We start from the raw sequence: 14,553 nt of genomic DNA, 5'->3' as shown, positions 1-14,553 counted from the left end.
TGGCCATACCTCCTGTGCCACTGAAATTCCCTTTCCCTTCTGACCCCCAGCTATCGCTACCTGAAGCTGACAGGGAATTTTGAGCGTTCTGCTGGGCTGCAGGCGGGGATAGACCTCGTAACGGTGAGTCTGGGGGGCCTTGGGTGGGCAGGGAAGTTTGTAGTATGTGTCTGGTGTTGCCGCCGCCTTTGGTATTGAACATGCTGGTTTTTAGGGAAGGGAATAGCCTAGCAGACCAGTTCAAATGTAGACGTTTTTCCTGTCCTTCCAGAGCAAGGGTCTCTATTCTGAGGAGCCTGTGCTCTGTTTGATTCTTGGTCCATCTGCTGGGACTGTCAGACAGGAGGGAAGTCAGCAGTAGCAGCTTTGTGATTCTGGCTCTGCCAGGTCACAGTCATTTCACACTCATCATTGATCAGCCAATGGATATTTTGCCAGCTCTTGGGATCTCAGATTCTGATGCAGTAATGAGATTTTGACTCCTATATTTGTCTTCCTGCCCCTCAATAAATATTTACTGCAAGTCAACATATTTTTTTTTCCCAACTGGTACAATTGGTTCCAGGACCCACACAGCATTGTCTTCCTGTGTGACCTCCACATCCACTTCCCAGCTGGAGTCATTGATTCAATCAGGAAGCACTGCGTGGAAGGCAAGATGGCCTTTGCACCCATGGTCATGAGGCTGCACTGCGGGATGTCCCCACAGTGGCCTGATGGTAAGAGGGCTCAGACTTCGGGAAATGGGGAAAGAAGGAAGTGCCTCTCAGGTGTTCCTCTGGCACTGTCAGGGTCTGGGGCCAAGTCCACAGGTGAGTGTGTGTTAGACATAGGATGGGGTTTAACAGTGTCAGGTACCTAGAATTTGAGCTCAAAAAGCTAGCAGAGCCCTTTATCTGATGTTTCTCCTGATTGTCTCCTAGGGCTCTTTATGGATTTAAGGACCTTGGAAAAACCATCCTTTATTCCTGTCTGTCTGTATCTCTCTTTTCTTAGGGGGCACAGCCTGTCCTGAGGAGAGCTGGTAGACTGGGGCTGAGGGAAACCAAGCCAAGTTGGAGGGAGAAAAGTGGTACAGCATAGGATTTCCTTTAGACAGAGGTGGCCATCCTGAGCCATCTAGGCACAGGGACAACCCTGGGAAGCTGGGACACTCCAGGAGTTGTGTTGCCAGACAGGAGATCCGAGAGGCTCTGCTAAGAAGTTGACAGATCAGACCATGCTGTCTGTCTACAAGCCTTTCTTAGTCCCAAAGCTGGTTGGCATGGTTGGCTCTGCCTTGGTGCTGAGAGTCCCTGGTGTCAACATTGTGCTAAAGTAGCTTGAGTCTCACTCCAGCAGCTCTGCTGGAGCCATCAATGCTTCAAAACTCCAAAAAAGCTGTGCCTCTTTTGTGCTCTCCTCAGGCTACTGGGAGGTGAATGGGTTTGGTCTCCTGGGCATATACAAGTCTGACCTGGACAAAATTGGAGGCATGAACACAAAAGAGTTTCGGGACCGCTGGGGAGGAGAGGACTGGGAACTCCTTGACAGGTAGGTATCCACTGTCATTGTTCAAGTGCTCAGGAGGGGAAGTCCATCAGATCCTGGAGAACCAATGACCATGGGAGTGGGGATCAAAGGAGATTGAGATGACTACTGCCACCATAACCTTGGCCAGTGAGGGAAAGTCTTCAAGCATATGCTGACCTCAAACCTAGTAGGTGAGGAGACACAAAGCACTCTACTGCAGCCACTAGTAAGAGGAGAGCTGTTTTCTGCTGCCTTCCAGCCACACCGCTGGTTGGTCTCCTGCAGATCAGGCACTGGTGATTGTGAAGACTTTGTCCTCTTCAAGCATTCAGAGTGTAGTGTGATCCCTCACATTTTCTGTATAACATTTAGCCTTGAAGTCCAACTGGTGGAGAGGCATTTAAAGATTATGAGGTGCAGTTAAAATTTCTGAGGATTTTGTGAGGAGGGGTGCACAAATCCTGGGCCTCTTGGTTTGTAGTTGTAGGGTTTGGGCCCTGTCCCATCTTTTCTGTCGCTGACTGCAGTCCAGTGCTGCCAGCCATCTTTCCTCCTGTCTTGGCATATGCAGGCACTCCTGACTAGTCCTGCACTCAAGGGTGCATAGACACCCAGAAACATTTGATCCCTGCTTACAGATACGGGATTACCCCTGAGCTATTCTGGGCTGTCCAATTCCTGCTTGTGGATACGGGATTACCCCCGAGCTATGCCGGACTATCCCATTTGCTTGCGGTCTCTTATCAACAGCACAATTTAGAAAAGAGTTATCCTGGGGCTGAGTCCATCAGTATCTTTGTGATGAAGTTTTCCCTAAGTCCACTCTTCTGTCTGCCAGGATCTTACAGGCTGGCCTGGAAGTGGAGCGTCTCTCCCTGAGGAACTTCTTCCACTGGTTTCACTCAAAGCGGGGCATGTGGAACCGGCGCCAGCTGAAGAGAGTGTAGTCTTCAACCCCAGAGTTGTTTGGCAGCACTGTCCACCATCTCATCCAGATGTGCACTTTACTGGGCCATGCAGCTGAGTGCCCAAATTCTTCCTCAGCCTCCAGAGACCTCTGATGGCATGGCACAGCTGAGGAAGGGGTGATCAGGCTAGTGGAGCAGAAGCTTCTCTTGTCAGCCGCTCCATGCAAGGCATGGGATCCGCATGTGGCTGGGAGGGCGTGTGGTGGAGATGTCAAGGGAAGCACTTGTATTTCCTGCCATGCAGTCTGGTGGAAGGTACAGTGGCAGAGGTGCTGTGTTTCCTGTTGAGTCTTGCACCAAACACAAATCCCAGCTAAGCCTAGAATGGTTTATTTAGAGCAACGCTGCTTCTTTTTCAAAACTTGAATGAAAAAAAAAAGAAAAGAACCCACAACCATCCCCATTTCCTCTCCCTTGCCATCTCTCCAGTACCCATTATTTTAGATAGGGGACCAAAATTCTCTGGTCTGTATTGCACCCCCATGCCCATATGCTGACTTAAGGAAATCTAGATACAGAGGAGCTGATAAACACTTTAGGCTGCTGGTGCTTAGATGTTTCTCTGTGCTTTTCACTTTGGTCATTATGAAAAACTGTGCTCATGTTCAGCAAATTATGGGCTGTGGATGGATGCGAATACATTTCCCTTACAGGAGCCACGTTTGCCAGTAGCCGAGTGAGCTGGCAAGGGTGATGTCAAAATTCCACCTAAATTACTGACCCACTGCCTGAGAGTAGTGGAGGGGCTATACAGAGAAGTTAACAGAACATCTCAGGAGGAACTTTGCAGCCTTATCCGACAGACATGTGTTTGTCCTAGCAATATCAGGGAAACCCTAGCAGGGAAAAAGTGGCAATATTTTATTAGTTGAAGTATTGTGATTTGTCAGAAGAGGAGACAGAGCCTTCTGCTCTCAAAATCCTGTACATTTATGCAGAATCTAAAAGTTAAGTTAATAAGTTATGGCCTCACAGTTTTGTGTTGTCATAGTTTGACTCTTACGTAGAGAGCTGGCTTCTTGGTTGGAGAACCAACACAGCTGTTGGTGCTTCATCTCTGGAACAGCTCTGGGAGCTTTGGCCTGGTAGGGAGGAGGTGGCCTCAGGTCTTGGCACATGCACTGGGTGTAACAAACAGTGAGGACAGGAGAGTGTTGAGTGAACAAAACGATGGGCAAACCCATGCTGTTGTTGATGGAAGAATTGTGGAGAGAGCCCACAGCTGGCCTGGTGCTACAGGGAAGTCTCATCACATAAAACTCCTGTTAATGTAAGGCAAAATTTTTTTTTTACCCTGTAACCTTTTAGAAGACTATATAGACCCAGAAATCCCAGCTCACTCAGTGCTTTACACTGCAGCTTCAGTGTCCCCATACCATGCTGAAAAGGGCTCAAGCTTGAGGGAGAGTGTGACATAGAATGCTGCTCATGGTGCCCAGTTCTCTGGGGAGTTGCTAGGAAGGAGTAATGGATGTATGCAGAATACAAGCAAAGCTGACTGGTACTAGACTTTTTTGTTCTTTGCTGATGGAGTAGATGTCAATTCAGAATAGGCATTCATTTATTACTGTGTCTGTGGTGCTTGACGAGTCCATCAAGTTCCGCTATTGCAGTAGAAAACTGAACATACAAGTTCTGGCATGTGAGATAGAAATCATGTCAAATCATCTGTTTGCATCAGTCTGGGTTTTGCGAGTGATGGATTTAGAAAAAGTCAACAAGAGACCAGAAAGTTCTGCTGTGCAGTGTGCAGCTGTGGTGAAAAGTAGACAGGAGATGGCCGTGTCTCTGAATCCATGGAACCTTTGCCAGAATGGAGACACTGAATATCCCAGAAGAGGCAGCCTTAGCCAGCTGCCCAAGCCAGAGTAGTCTTCCTATTGAGGGAAAATACTTTACCCACACAGATACTAAGAAATTAAAACATGGCAGCTGGGGTGAGAGGGAAGAGGCTGACAACAGTCAGCACTTTTTCTGAATTTTTTCCTTTTTTTTTTTTGAACTATTATAGGAGTTTTGGAGACCAGAGCCCTGTGATGCAATGTTGCAGTATGCTCTGTTTCTCTCTGGAATGTGCAGTGTCAGTCATACTCTCAGTGCAAGTCAGAGCCTGTGCTTCCCTCAGACACAGGCGCAACTCCACGAATGTGTAGGTGAGCTGCTTTCCAGGCTCCAGGAGTGCAGGGCACAGCCTGTCCAGGCTGGCAGCGTCACGCAATGCCTGTGGAATGGGGAGAGGCTGTCGGGAGGGAGAGTGCCCGCACACGGCCGGGCGTTAGCAGGAGCAGCTGTCTGGGCCCATCACGCTGGGAGCACCGTGGTGCCTGGTCTGCACACACAGAACTGCTGGATTCGGTGGCAGCCCGTGAGTCAAGCACAGGGAGGAGGAGTTATTTGTACCATGTGCTTTCACATCTGGCTGTGGATGTCGTCTGCAGCACCTAAAGTTAGCAGCTGGCATCCATCTGTGGACACTGGCAAGAATTAGGTGCATCCAGAAGGTAACTCACTTGGTATAAATGCCATGAGTCTTCCCCACCACAGAGGACAGCCAGCAAAGAGTGGACTGGACAGTAGGGTGTAGCCCTCAGTTCAGCACTGCCAGCAGAATGTGAGGGTTTTGCCCCCATTTTTCAGCTGTGACCGTACTCCTTCCTTCACACCTTGTAACCCAGGCCAGTGGTAAGCAGAACTACCTCGTGAGGACTCCTTGATGGAGATGTAAGGAGTTCCTGGTTTTTAGTCCAGTTTCCTAATGGCCAGTTTCCCCACTGTCAAAGCTGCCATCTCAAATGTTGTTCCCTTCCAGTGGGAATACTCATTTGGTATCCAAGCAAGTAGTAAATGTGATTAATACTAATTGGCACTAGCTGGCAGCCTCCATGGAGGAGCTTGAAGAGCCCATGAGAATAAAAACTGTCTTCCAGCCCACATACTCAGAGACCTCACTGCAGAGTGTAGGGAGAGAAGGGGCTCCACACTCCCCAGTTTACTGACCAGCAGCAAACCTTGCAGGAGCAGCAGTGGGCTTCACTCGGAGGCTGCTGCCCCTGTTCCAAAGCAAGCTGCAGTTTTTCTCCCCAGAGTGAGTCAAAAAGGTGGGGAGACAGGAAGCACAGCAGGAGCAGATCCCTCAGCTATGCAATGAAAGGACATGGCCAGGAAGCTGACTCCCCTCAACAGTTGGTCACATTTCTGTCACTAAGATCTTTTTAGGAAGCTGTGCTGGAGTTTCTGGCCTTCATGTGCATCCTGGCTGTGTCCTGCCTGGGCAGGTGGAGGAAGTCAGTTCCATGGGATTTTCCTTGCATCAGGCCAGGAGCAAGCTGCTCCGGAAGCTCTGTGGCTGGGGAGATGATGGACAACGCTGCAAAAGAGATCTTCTCCAGGGTAGGATGTGACCAGGCTGGGGAGTCTGGGCCACCAAATGTGAGGTGCAGAGCAAGGGGGCTCTGCCTACAAACGTGACTGTGTATTCAGGACTGGAGTGTGGTGCTCGGGCTTGCTTTGTAGGTCATCAAGGGAATGAAGAAGGGCTGGTTTTTAATCTGAGCAAAGTGTATTGTGTGAAAATTATTATTTGTTTCATCATTGTCTTAATGTTTTCCCGGTATGAACATCTCTCCTCATTGCCTACAAATGTCTGAAGTTGATTGTTTTTTAGATATAGATGCCTTGTGTTGAAAATCTGACTTGTACCTTTGAGTTACCTGCCTTAAAGTGGATCTGTGCCTTCAAGATGTCTCCTGAGCCACCTCTTTATTGGAGCTGGGGGATATACAGATTCTCCCTTGTGTTTTATAAATACATTGTCTTCCTACAAGAGCTCTCTTCTGTCTGTGTGTTCACTTGCACCTGCCTCTCTGTGCAGCAGGAATTAGAATCCAGGTGTGCTCCTCTGTCATAATTAGCTGAAAGCACAGGCAGTACCAGAGGTCACACCTAGCCCAAGCCAGCAAGAGCTCTGCAGCAAGGAGTGGGTGGGAGATGCAGTGGACAAGGTTAGCCCTGCTTCAGTCCCCTCTAGATCTGCAGAAAATGGGATGGCAACAAGAGTTTTCCTCCTGTATACATGGGTTTATCATGTGAAACAGGGTGGAAACAGTGTTAAAATACACATTCCAGGAAAGTATGAGTGTGATGTGATAAGAGAATGTGGAAAACACCGTGGCTCTCCTGGCAAGCAGAGGACAGTTCCTGGAGAAGACCACAGGTGGGAGCCTATACCTGAGCTCAGTACTTGGTGCAGCCTACACAAATGGGAGGTCAACTCTTTCACAGCAGCTGCTTATTTGAATTCAATTTTGGCCCATCTTCTCTTCAGTTGTGCCTTGAGTATCAAAAGCTTGGCAGCAATGGGAGTCACACGCAAAAGAGGGGAAAAGGCAGCCAAGGTTGCTAATGAGTATGATTTCACTATAACAAGAAATTATTAATATTAAAGGGGATGGAGGGAAAGTATTCCAGTGTGCTGCCAGCCTATTGCTTGCCTGGGATGAGTGGCAGGGAGTCCCCTCTGCTCATGCAGGCTTCACATGCTGCCATACCCGATCCAGAATGACCCTGAAACAATGATAAAGTTGAGATCTGGTAATGAAATTCCCCTCACTGCTTCTTTCCCAGCTGAATCTCTTCGGTTTTTCCCTCTCTTAACATTCAGTCATTGATGCTAATTGCTTTCCCTCCTGCTCCGTGAAGCAATGAAACCCTGGTGTTTGGGGTCTGCATGCAGGATATGTAATGTTTTACCTTTCCACGAGCCCAGCCAGACAGTGGTGGCTGACAGCCCTTGGCTTGTGGTTTTGCTGTGCCTACAACTCATTCTGCCCCTCTAGAAAGGAGCATTTTTCTAAAGGAGGCAGGATAACAGGCTTCCCAGAAACGTCCTCCCCTCCCTGCTGCTAGTCAAAGCAAAGACTGAGGACCAAGTTAAGCAGCAAACTCAGAGTCACCCCAGACTTGTCATCCCCAAGAAAAAGTGGAGGACAAGTCTCTGCCTGCTTCACCAAACAGATCTCACACTGTGTTCAGCTTTACCACTTCAGGTTCTGGTAAATACATAACTAGTATTTTCCACCCTACCCTTATTGTGCAACTTCCATTTTCCCTCCACAAAGTCGCTGTCAAGTTTCAGGTGCTAAGCTGCTGCTGGCTGGTGGCCTTACTCACCAGTTTGTGGGCAAGATCATTCACACCCTCTCACAAAAAGCACCACGTGGGACTGACACAAATTTGGTTTTGTAAAGACAAATACAGATGAAATTACAAATACAAATAAAATCTGTCTGCATCGTTTCTAAGTGTCAGACACTCCTGGTAGCTGCTGAAGACTGATGTGAGGATGCTTTCATAGCATTTCTTTCTCAGGGGTGGCAAGGATATATTAAATGAGAAGTTCATATTAAACTCCAATTCTGCAGTACAATGGAAAAATCATTTAATAATCAAAAGAGCATGTAATTATTTAAATAAGCTTACATAAGGCTATTAAAATACCATTTTTTAGCATGACTATAGAGTTAAAAATTTAGGACTGAAAATTTTTCATAAAAATCTTGAAACTCATTAATTCAAAGGGATTTTTTCTTAAGGAAACAAATTGCTCTAATACAAGAGAATTACTAGAGCTGTCATTATAAACCAAATACATTTTAAAACATATTAGTGATAAGAATAAGTCATAATGCTGATTTTTAAAATAAAGTAATAAACTATTCAACTGTAATTTTTCATTGCAGCAATAAGCCTAGTCTGTGTCCTTATGTATAATGTTTCATTATTTTCTATTAAGTATTCTCAGGCTATTCTGACATTATTCCTGATAGGTCGCTGATGATGACATCAGATCACAATAACTGGTTTTTGTCCTTGTTAATATTCCAGTGCTGGAAATATCTGGTTGTTTTCTTAACTATGTCACATTTAATTTTAAACAACTAGGAAAACATTTGAACTGGTTCTACCTATCTTAATGTATACACACCATTCTATCCTCCTAGGAAAACTTCTTTTTTACTTTGAGAAATCCATTTCAATATTTGGGAGGTAAACTATTAGATAGAATTGCTTTAAGGGCATCAACTTATGTTTGAGACAAAAAAAAAAAGCTGGACTTATTTAGCCTACAAAGTAAATAATTCAGTCTTCTCTACCAAATGAGCCAATATTGAATATGTGAAGCAGGCAGCTAAAATAAGAAAAGAGATTTACAGAGCTGCACTTTCAAAATGTATACCTGCTGCTCTTCCTGCAGTTTCCTCTTGCAAAGTTTGTTCTAGCTTGGAAAGGCAATGCTCCTACCCCTCAGAACTGCAAAAGCATTACAGCAAGGGGCTGATATGCTATGACACACACAGAGTTTTGAAGTTTAACCCAGTTTTCTGGATTCATCCATGGGCTCCTGCTGAGGTCAGTGGAAACACAGAGAAGATCTGCGCTGCTGAGATCCTGCAGGGAAGACAAGGAATGCTGGTAAGGTCACCTCAGACTCCTCTGGGTGCATGGCCAGAAAGGAGCAGTCGCAGACGCTGCTCGACACCACAACTGCCCCTACGCATGTGGGGTGCTGCTCTTCAGCACTTGCCCCTCTCTGCATCCCAAACCATCAATGTTTCTATAGAGGTTTTTGGCCTTTGCATCAGTCCTCACCATAGCATGTGTCTGTTGAGCTTTCTTGTTGGCTGTTGCCCTGGTATGTTGTATTTGAACTCTGTTTACCTGAGTAAACCATTTTATAGGTCGTGTAAACAAGATATATTCATTTTGCTTCTTAAGCTAAAGTGCTTTTGATTTAAGAACATGTCATTCCCTGGCTGATGTGACATGGAAACCCAGCCATTTGGATGAACTCTTATTTATAGGGCTCCCTTGAAAATGAGCATTAGGTGCTTGAAATAGTCCCTTGCCAAACTACGGTGGCTGTTGTAAAGAGCTCTTCCCCCCCTGCCTTGCCTAGCACATTCTTTTTGTTCTGCTCAGATAGTGCTGCTGTTTTGGGATTCCTCCCAGAACACACCTAGTTTTCTTCCCCAGTGTTAGCTCCCATCCACAACTGCTATTTGTATCTAGCATGAGCTCTGCAGCCTTCCAAAAACCACTTGCTGCTGATAAATCCCAGCAACTGTGATGTTTGGTGTTCTTGCTTCATAGACCAAGTGAGGAGAGCTCCTCCTCCTCTGGGAGAATTTGTCCAGTGGCCACAGGTTTTTGTGGGACAGCAATGTGCCTCTGGAAGGCTTTGTTAATTTGTGCAGCTTTGCCTTCACCACCTTGCAGTGATGTTTTCTGAGACTGAAAGCCCTCCCAGGGGCTGGCAGTGATGGGAACTCACCCTTTCTTACCCGAGTCCATTGCCCCATGACTTAATAAGGTCCAAAATTCCTGGCAGGGTAGAGGCCAGTCTTCTGCACCCCAAAGGCTGTGATGAAGATGTTGAGGATGACTGTGATGAAGATGAGAGCTGTGGCAGTGTTGTTGAGTATATTCAGGCGGGGTTGCTTTGCAATATCATTCAGGTTCAAACGAGCTGTGCAATGCAATGCAAAAGGAAAAAGGAGTTTTCAAACTGACTCCAAGTCCTGCAAGCCTCCCCTGCCTGGTAAATGTTCATGGTGCTCCTGAGTACTGAGGCCACAAAGCAGAGAGAGTAGTCACAGGAATGCTACTGGAGCCACAGCTTGCTCTAGGATGACACAGAAGGCTGGAGCAGAGAAAAAATTGTCTTGTGTTGATTTTTGGGCAAAATTCTTCATTTTGCCATGCAGGTGCCGTGGCCCTGCAATATGTCAACCCTAAACAGGCGTTACTGTTGCACACTAGCCAGACACGTGCCGTGGTCCCCCAGCACTGCCTGGCCATGGGACATGGGAGACAAGGGCAACAATGCTCTGCTTGTGCTGGGAAACCAGTTCCTCCCTCACACCCCGACATCACCTGTGTGATGACAGCTGTCAGGCCTGGGTACATAAAGGGGTCAGTCCTGGCTGATGGACATTGATGCCTTCAGACACAGCAATGCCCTGGTTACCAGGGCTGTCTGGCCAGTAACCCTTGCAAACAGCAGCCATGTTGTGGTCCCTTGTCCCCTCGCTCCCAGCCAGCTCCAGCCATCATAGCTGCCACCAGGAAAAGCTGTGGTGTGTATGACAGGGGAAGGAATATGTCACAGATTTTCCAGAGCCTCCAATCCTCTGTCCCCCATAAAAACCATGTAGGATATTCAGGAGAAGGCAGAATTTTTGCAGGTTTTTGATACTGGGAATCTGTTGGAGACTGAAATACAGCAACTCCTGTATCAGATGGAGTACTGGGCAAGCACCAGCAAACCAGTGCTGGTGTTAATGTATTGTTTGTAGGCCACTAGGAAAACTGTGGGATTAGTTAAATGTGAGGTAAATTTGGGGAATACCTCTGCCAAAATTGTTAAGTCCCAGATGAAGTAAGATATAAAATAGAGCTAAAATGTGGTGTCTGCAAGAGCTGCATGAAGGAGCACGGAACAGTATGGGCAGCCAGAGGCCCGTCTTGGCCAAATCGCCACTCTTTCACTGGGATAGGGGATCAGCAGTGGGAAAGTGAAGGAAGAGTTTTACTCAGAGATGTGCAAACGAAAAACACCCCACCCACCACTCTGAGTGACACTGATGGCCCTATCACCCACATCCAGCCCTGGATGGAGACAGAGGGGAGTGGTCTGGGGGAAGAAGCTTCTCCCTTCTATACCCACACCAGCCCACCTACAGGGTACCCTGCCCCTGCAGCACCCTGCAAGGATGCACATCACCTTACCAGTGATGATAAGGAGAATCCCAATCATGACCTGGAAGAAGAGGGAGATGCTGATGAGCACGATGAGGGTGGCGTAGTACTGGAAGGACGTTCCCTGCTCCAGCACAGCTTTGAGCTGCGTGACGTTGGCCATGAACAGCGCCACGTCCAGCATGCTCTCTGCCACGCTCTTCTTGGTCGCGTAGTGGTTGATGTTCATCGGCCCGTTGATCCGGAGGTGAGGATTCACGCCCTGGGGAGACAGGAGGTATCACATCAGCATTGCTAAACCAACAGACACATCTGTGTCCAATGGGATGCTGTCTTTTCCCTGGGATTTATCTAGAAAGCCTGGGAAAGAGTCAAAGTTGCATGTTTTAAAAGTGTTGAGAGTACCCTGTTTCCCCTCACAGTTGCCTCTTGGTATTAATAGGCACAGATACTTGCTGTGATCAAGAGCTCAGCAATCTTTAAAAAAAAAAAAAAAAAAGAAAAGAAAAAAGCCAAACAGGTATTTTTGTAGAAAACAAGCTCATCCAGAGTTACAATAATGTAGATTATCCAAAAGCCAGGGATTTTGCAAGCAATATTAAATTCTCTTCCTTCAGGACATAGACAAGACTCAGACTTACAGGGGATTAGAGACAGATCTTCTCTTTGGGTTGGGTGTTGTGTTTAATATCGTTACCAATGATCTGGATGAGAGGACGGAGTGCACCCTCAGTTTGCAGGCAACACCAAGCTGGGTGAGTGTTGACCTGCTGGAGGGTAGAAAGGCTCTGTAGAGGGATCTGCAGGGCCTGGACCAAGGGATTGAGGCCAGCTGTGTGAGGTTGAGCAAGATGAAGAGCTGGGTCCTGCACCTGGGTCACAACAACTCAATGAAGTGCTACACACTTGGGGAAGAGGGGCTGGAAGGCTGCCTGGCAGAAAAGGACCTGGAGATGCCAGCTGAATATGAGCCATCAGTGTGCCTGGGTGGCCTAGAAGGCCAATGACATCCTGGCCTGTATCAGAAACAGTGTGGCCAGCAGGACCAGGGAAGGGATCATCCCTCTGTAGTGGGCATTGGTGAGGCTGCACCTCAAATCCTGGGTCCAGTTTTTGTCCCTTCACAATCCAAAAAGGACACTGAGGTGCTGTAGCAAGTCCAGAGATGATGGGCAATGGTGCTGGTGAAGGGTCTGCAGAGTAAGTCATGTGAGGAACAGCTGAGGGAGCTGGGGGTGTTCAGCCCGGAGAAGAGAAGGCTCAGAAGGGACCTTATTGCTCTCTACACTGTCTGTGACCTTGGATCTCTTTGAGCAGCCCTGGGTACGAGTGGCTTTCTTTGATTTGGGAAAGCAGCAACAAAACCAGTGATCCTGGGAGAGCAGTGTGTGGGGGGTGTGTCTGATGCTGAAATTGGGGTGAATTTTGGAAGGAGGTTGTGGCCCCAGTCTAGTGGTCACCCTGATGTGACAAAGACATGTATGACTGTGTGAGCGGGAAAGGCTGTGTATGTTTTGAACTATTGGTGAACTGTGATCCCTAACAAGGAGCTAGCTTGGGGTAGGAAAGGCTTTTGGTTTGGTTGGTTTTTTTTAATATGATAGCTGAAAGCATTTAGTTCTTGCAGTTTCTGACAGTGACATTTCTGTGGTTATGTGGCTCCTTTGCAAAGCCTGTATTTCTTGCTCTGGAAGGTAGAAGGTGAGAGATACTGGAAAGAAGTAAAAGTAGAAGTCTAAAGAGCTGGTAAAAACTCCAAGGCTGTGTGTAGGTGTTTGAGACTTAAATATTACAGTGTGGTGTCAGGGGCAGAATACAGGCATCTTGAGGAAATGAGGCCAGCAAAAGGTCATGTTCTGTGAATGCATTTTAAAAACCTGTCTTGAGGGACTTCTCCCCCTTAGATGGCTTAAAAACATGTGATTCTATTGGAACAGAGAGGAACTAATACCAAATTGTGCAAGGTTGGTGATTTGATCCCTCTCATGTGCTGTTTTCCTTATTCCTGAAGAATCAGCCCCCCTCCTTGCAGCATCACAAGGCTGTGCATTGACAGTTTATCTCTGTGTAATGATGAGTTAAGGGTTGGAGAACAAGGGCGCTGTACAAACAGGGCAGAGCTGCTGTTAAATGAGTGACTGGTACCAGGAGGCTGAGACATCTGTTTCTGGCTGCTTACGTGGAGAAAAATAAAGCAAGTCAGGGGCTTTTGTTTAATAAAAGCACATCCTTCTTTTGAGCTGCCTTTATGCTCCTTTACCTGGAGTGTGAAATGGGGCAGAGTTGCACTGTCCTGAGCTCTGTGTCCCAGATGATCAGGCAGTGAAAACAGACAGCTTTGACATGGACTTTTCTCACATGGACGAGTGTGACAGCATATTCCCATCTGGGACATGAAAACACAGGCAGGTGCTACTCTCCTATGTGGAGCAACTGGAACTGGAAAACCTTCACAATGGAAAAGGTGTGACTCCAGATTCAAAATTCTGTCGGTCCAGGCAGATCCAGAGGAATGTCCAAAATGATAATGGATGATGGAATTTGGACACTAAACTTGAATCTGGGTAGCTGAAGATTTGTGATGGGCAGCCCCCAAACACCCACCTGGCTACAGCCTCCTCTCAGGTAGTTGTAGAGTGCTTTAAGGTCCCTCCTGAGCCCCCTCTTCTCCAGGCTGAACAGCTCCAGCTCCCTCAGCCACTCCTCATCAGATTGGTGCTCTAGTCCCTTCACCAGTTTCATGGCCCTTCTCTTGAAACATTCCAGCACATGGCACATGACTTCTTATGATGCAAGAAAAAGTTACAGAGATCCAGTTTTTTTATGGATTTGGCCCTCAGTGTTCCACCTAGTCCAGCAGCTAAGAATGGAAGCCTGATGTCTCAAATAAGGAGAGGCTTAAAAAAACAGGAGTCTTCAGAGACCTGGTATTTGGATTAATGCTGGAGGAGGGATTTGTTTGGGATCCTGGTGCCATAACTGTCGCCCGTGAACCACTGTTTGTGGGGTGTGAATGCATGGCTGTGGCACTTTTCTTCAGCTGCCAGAATGCACACAAAGCTTTCCAAAGACAATTTCTGCCTTTGCTTTCTTTAAAGTTCAGTCCTATAAACTCCTACAGCTCAGGAGCTGATTCTCAAGCAACTTGGGCTTCCCTGAAGGAGGATTGCCCAGGCAGCTGTGGGGGGTTATGTGGTATCACTGAGGAGATTCAGTTATTCCCTTCTCTGTAACGTATCAAAGAGCTGGATCTGGCCATCAGACACCAAGCCCATCTTGAAAGCATGACTGCAGAGCCAGCACATCTGCTGGAAAC

At 47.2% G+C, this 14,553-nt stretch overlaps 2 protein-coding genes across 6 annotated transcripts in view; one reads left to right on the top strand and one right to left on the bottom strand.

The window, feature by feature from the left end:
* The window catches only part of B4GALNT3 (beta-1,4-N-acetyl-galactosaminyltransferase 3), a 63,169-nt gene extending 56,864 nt beyond the window's left edge, over positions 1-6,305 (top strand). For all 4 annotated transcript variants that reach the window (XM_072923906.1, XM_072923905.1, XM_072923908.1 and 1 more), the window contains 4 exons: positions 51-123; positions 566-719; positions 1,407-1,533; positions 2,351-6,305. In XM_072923906.1, coding sequence (XP_072780007.1) covers positions 51-123; positions 566-719; positions 1,407-1,533; positions 2,351-2,459 — 463 coding nt within the window. In that variant the 3' untranslated portion in view covers positions 2,460-6,305. The remainder of the gene's footprint in view (positions 1-50; positions 124-565; positions 720-1,406; positions 1,534-2,350) is intronic.
* Positions 6,306-7,892: 1,587 nt separating this feature from the next.
* The window catches only part of NINJ2 (ninjurin 2), a 43,218-nt gene continuing 36,557 nt past the window's right edge, over positions 7,893-14,553 (bottom strand). Inside the window, exons 2-4 of one of the 2 annotated variants that reach the window (XM_012569346.5) lie at positions 11,268-11,499; positions 9,821-10,005; positions 7,893-8,927 (exon numbers count right to left, since the gene is read on the bottom strand). In XM_012569346.5, coding sequence (XP_012424800.5) covers positions 9,842-10,005; positions 11,268-11,499 — 396 coding nt within the window. In that variant the 3' untranslated portion in view covers positions 7,893-8,927; positions 9,821-9,841. Of the gene's footprint in view, positions 8,928-9,810; positions 10,006-11,267; positions 11,500-14,553 lie in introns of both variants that reach the window. The other variant, XM_030263955.4, reaches the window with a different exon arrangement.

Source organism: Taeniopygia guttata, chromosome 1A, assembly GCF_048771995.1.
Source record: "Taeniopygia guttata chromosome 1A, bTaeGut7.mat, whole genome shotgun sequence".
Taxonomy (NCBI): domain Eukaryota; kingdom Metazoa; phylum Chordata; class Aves; order Passeriformes; family Estrildidae; genus Taeniopygia; species Taeniopygia guttata.
The sequence above is the reverse complement of the archived record's forward strand: the minus strand, read 5'-3'. Positions and strand labels throughout refer to the sequence as shown.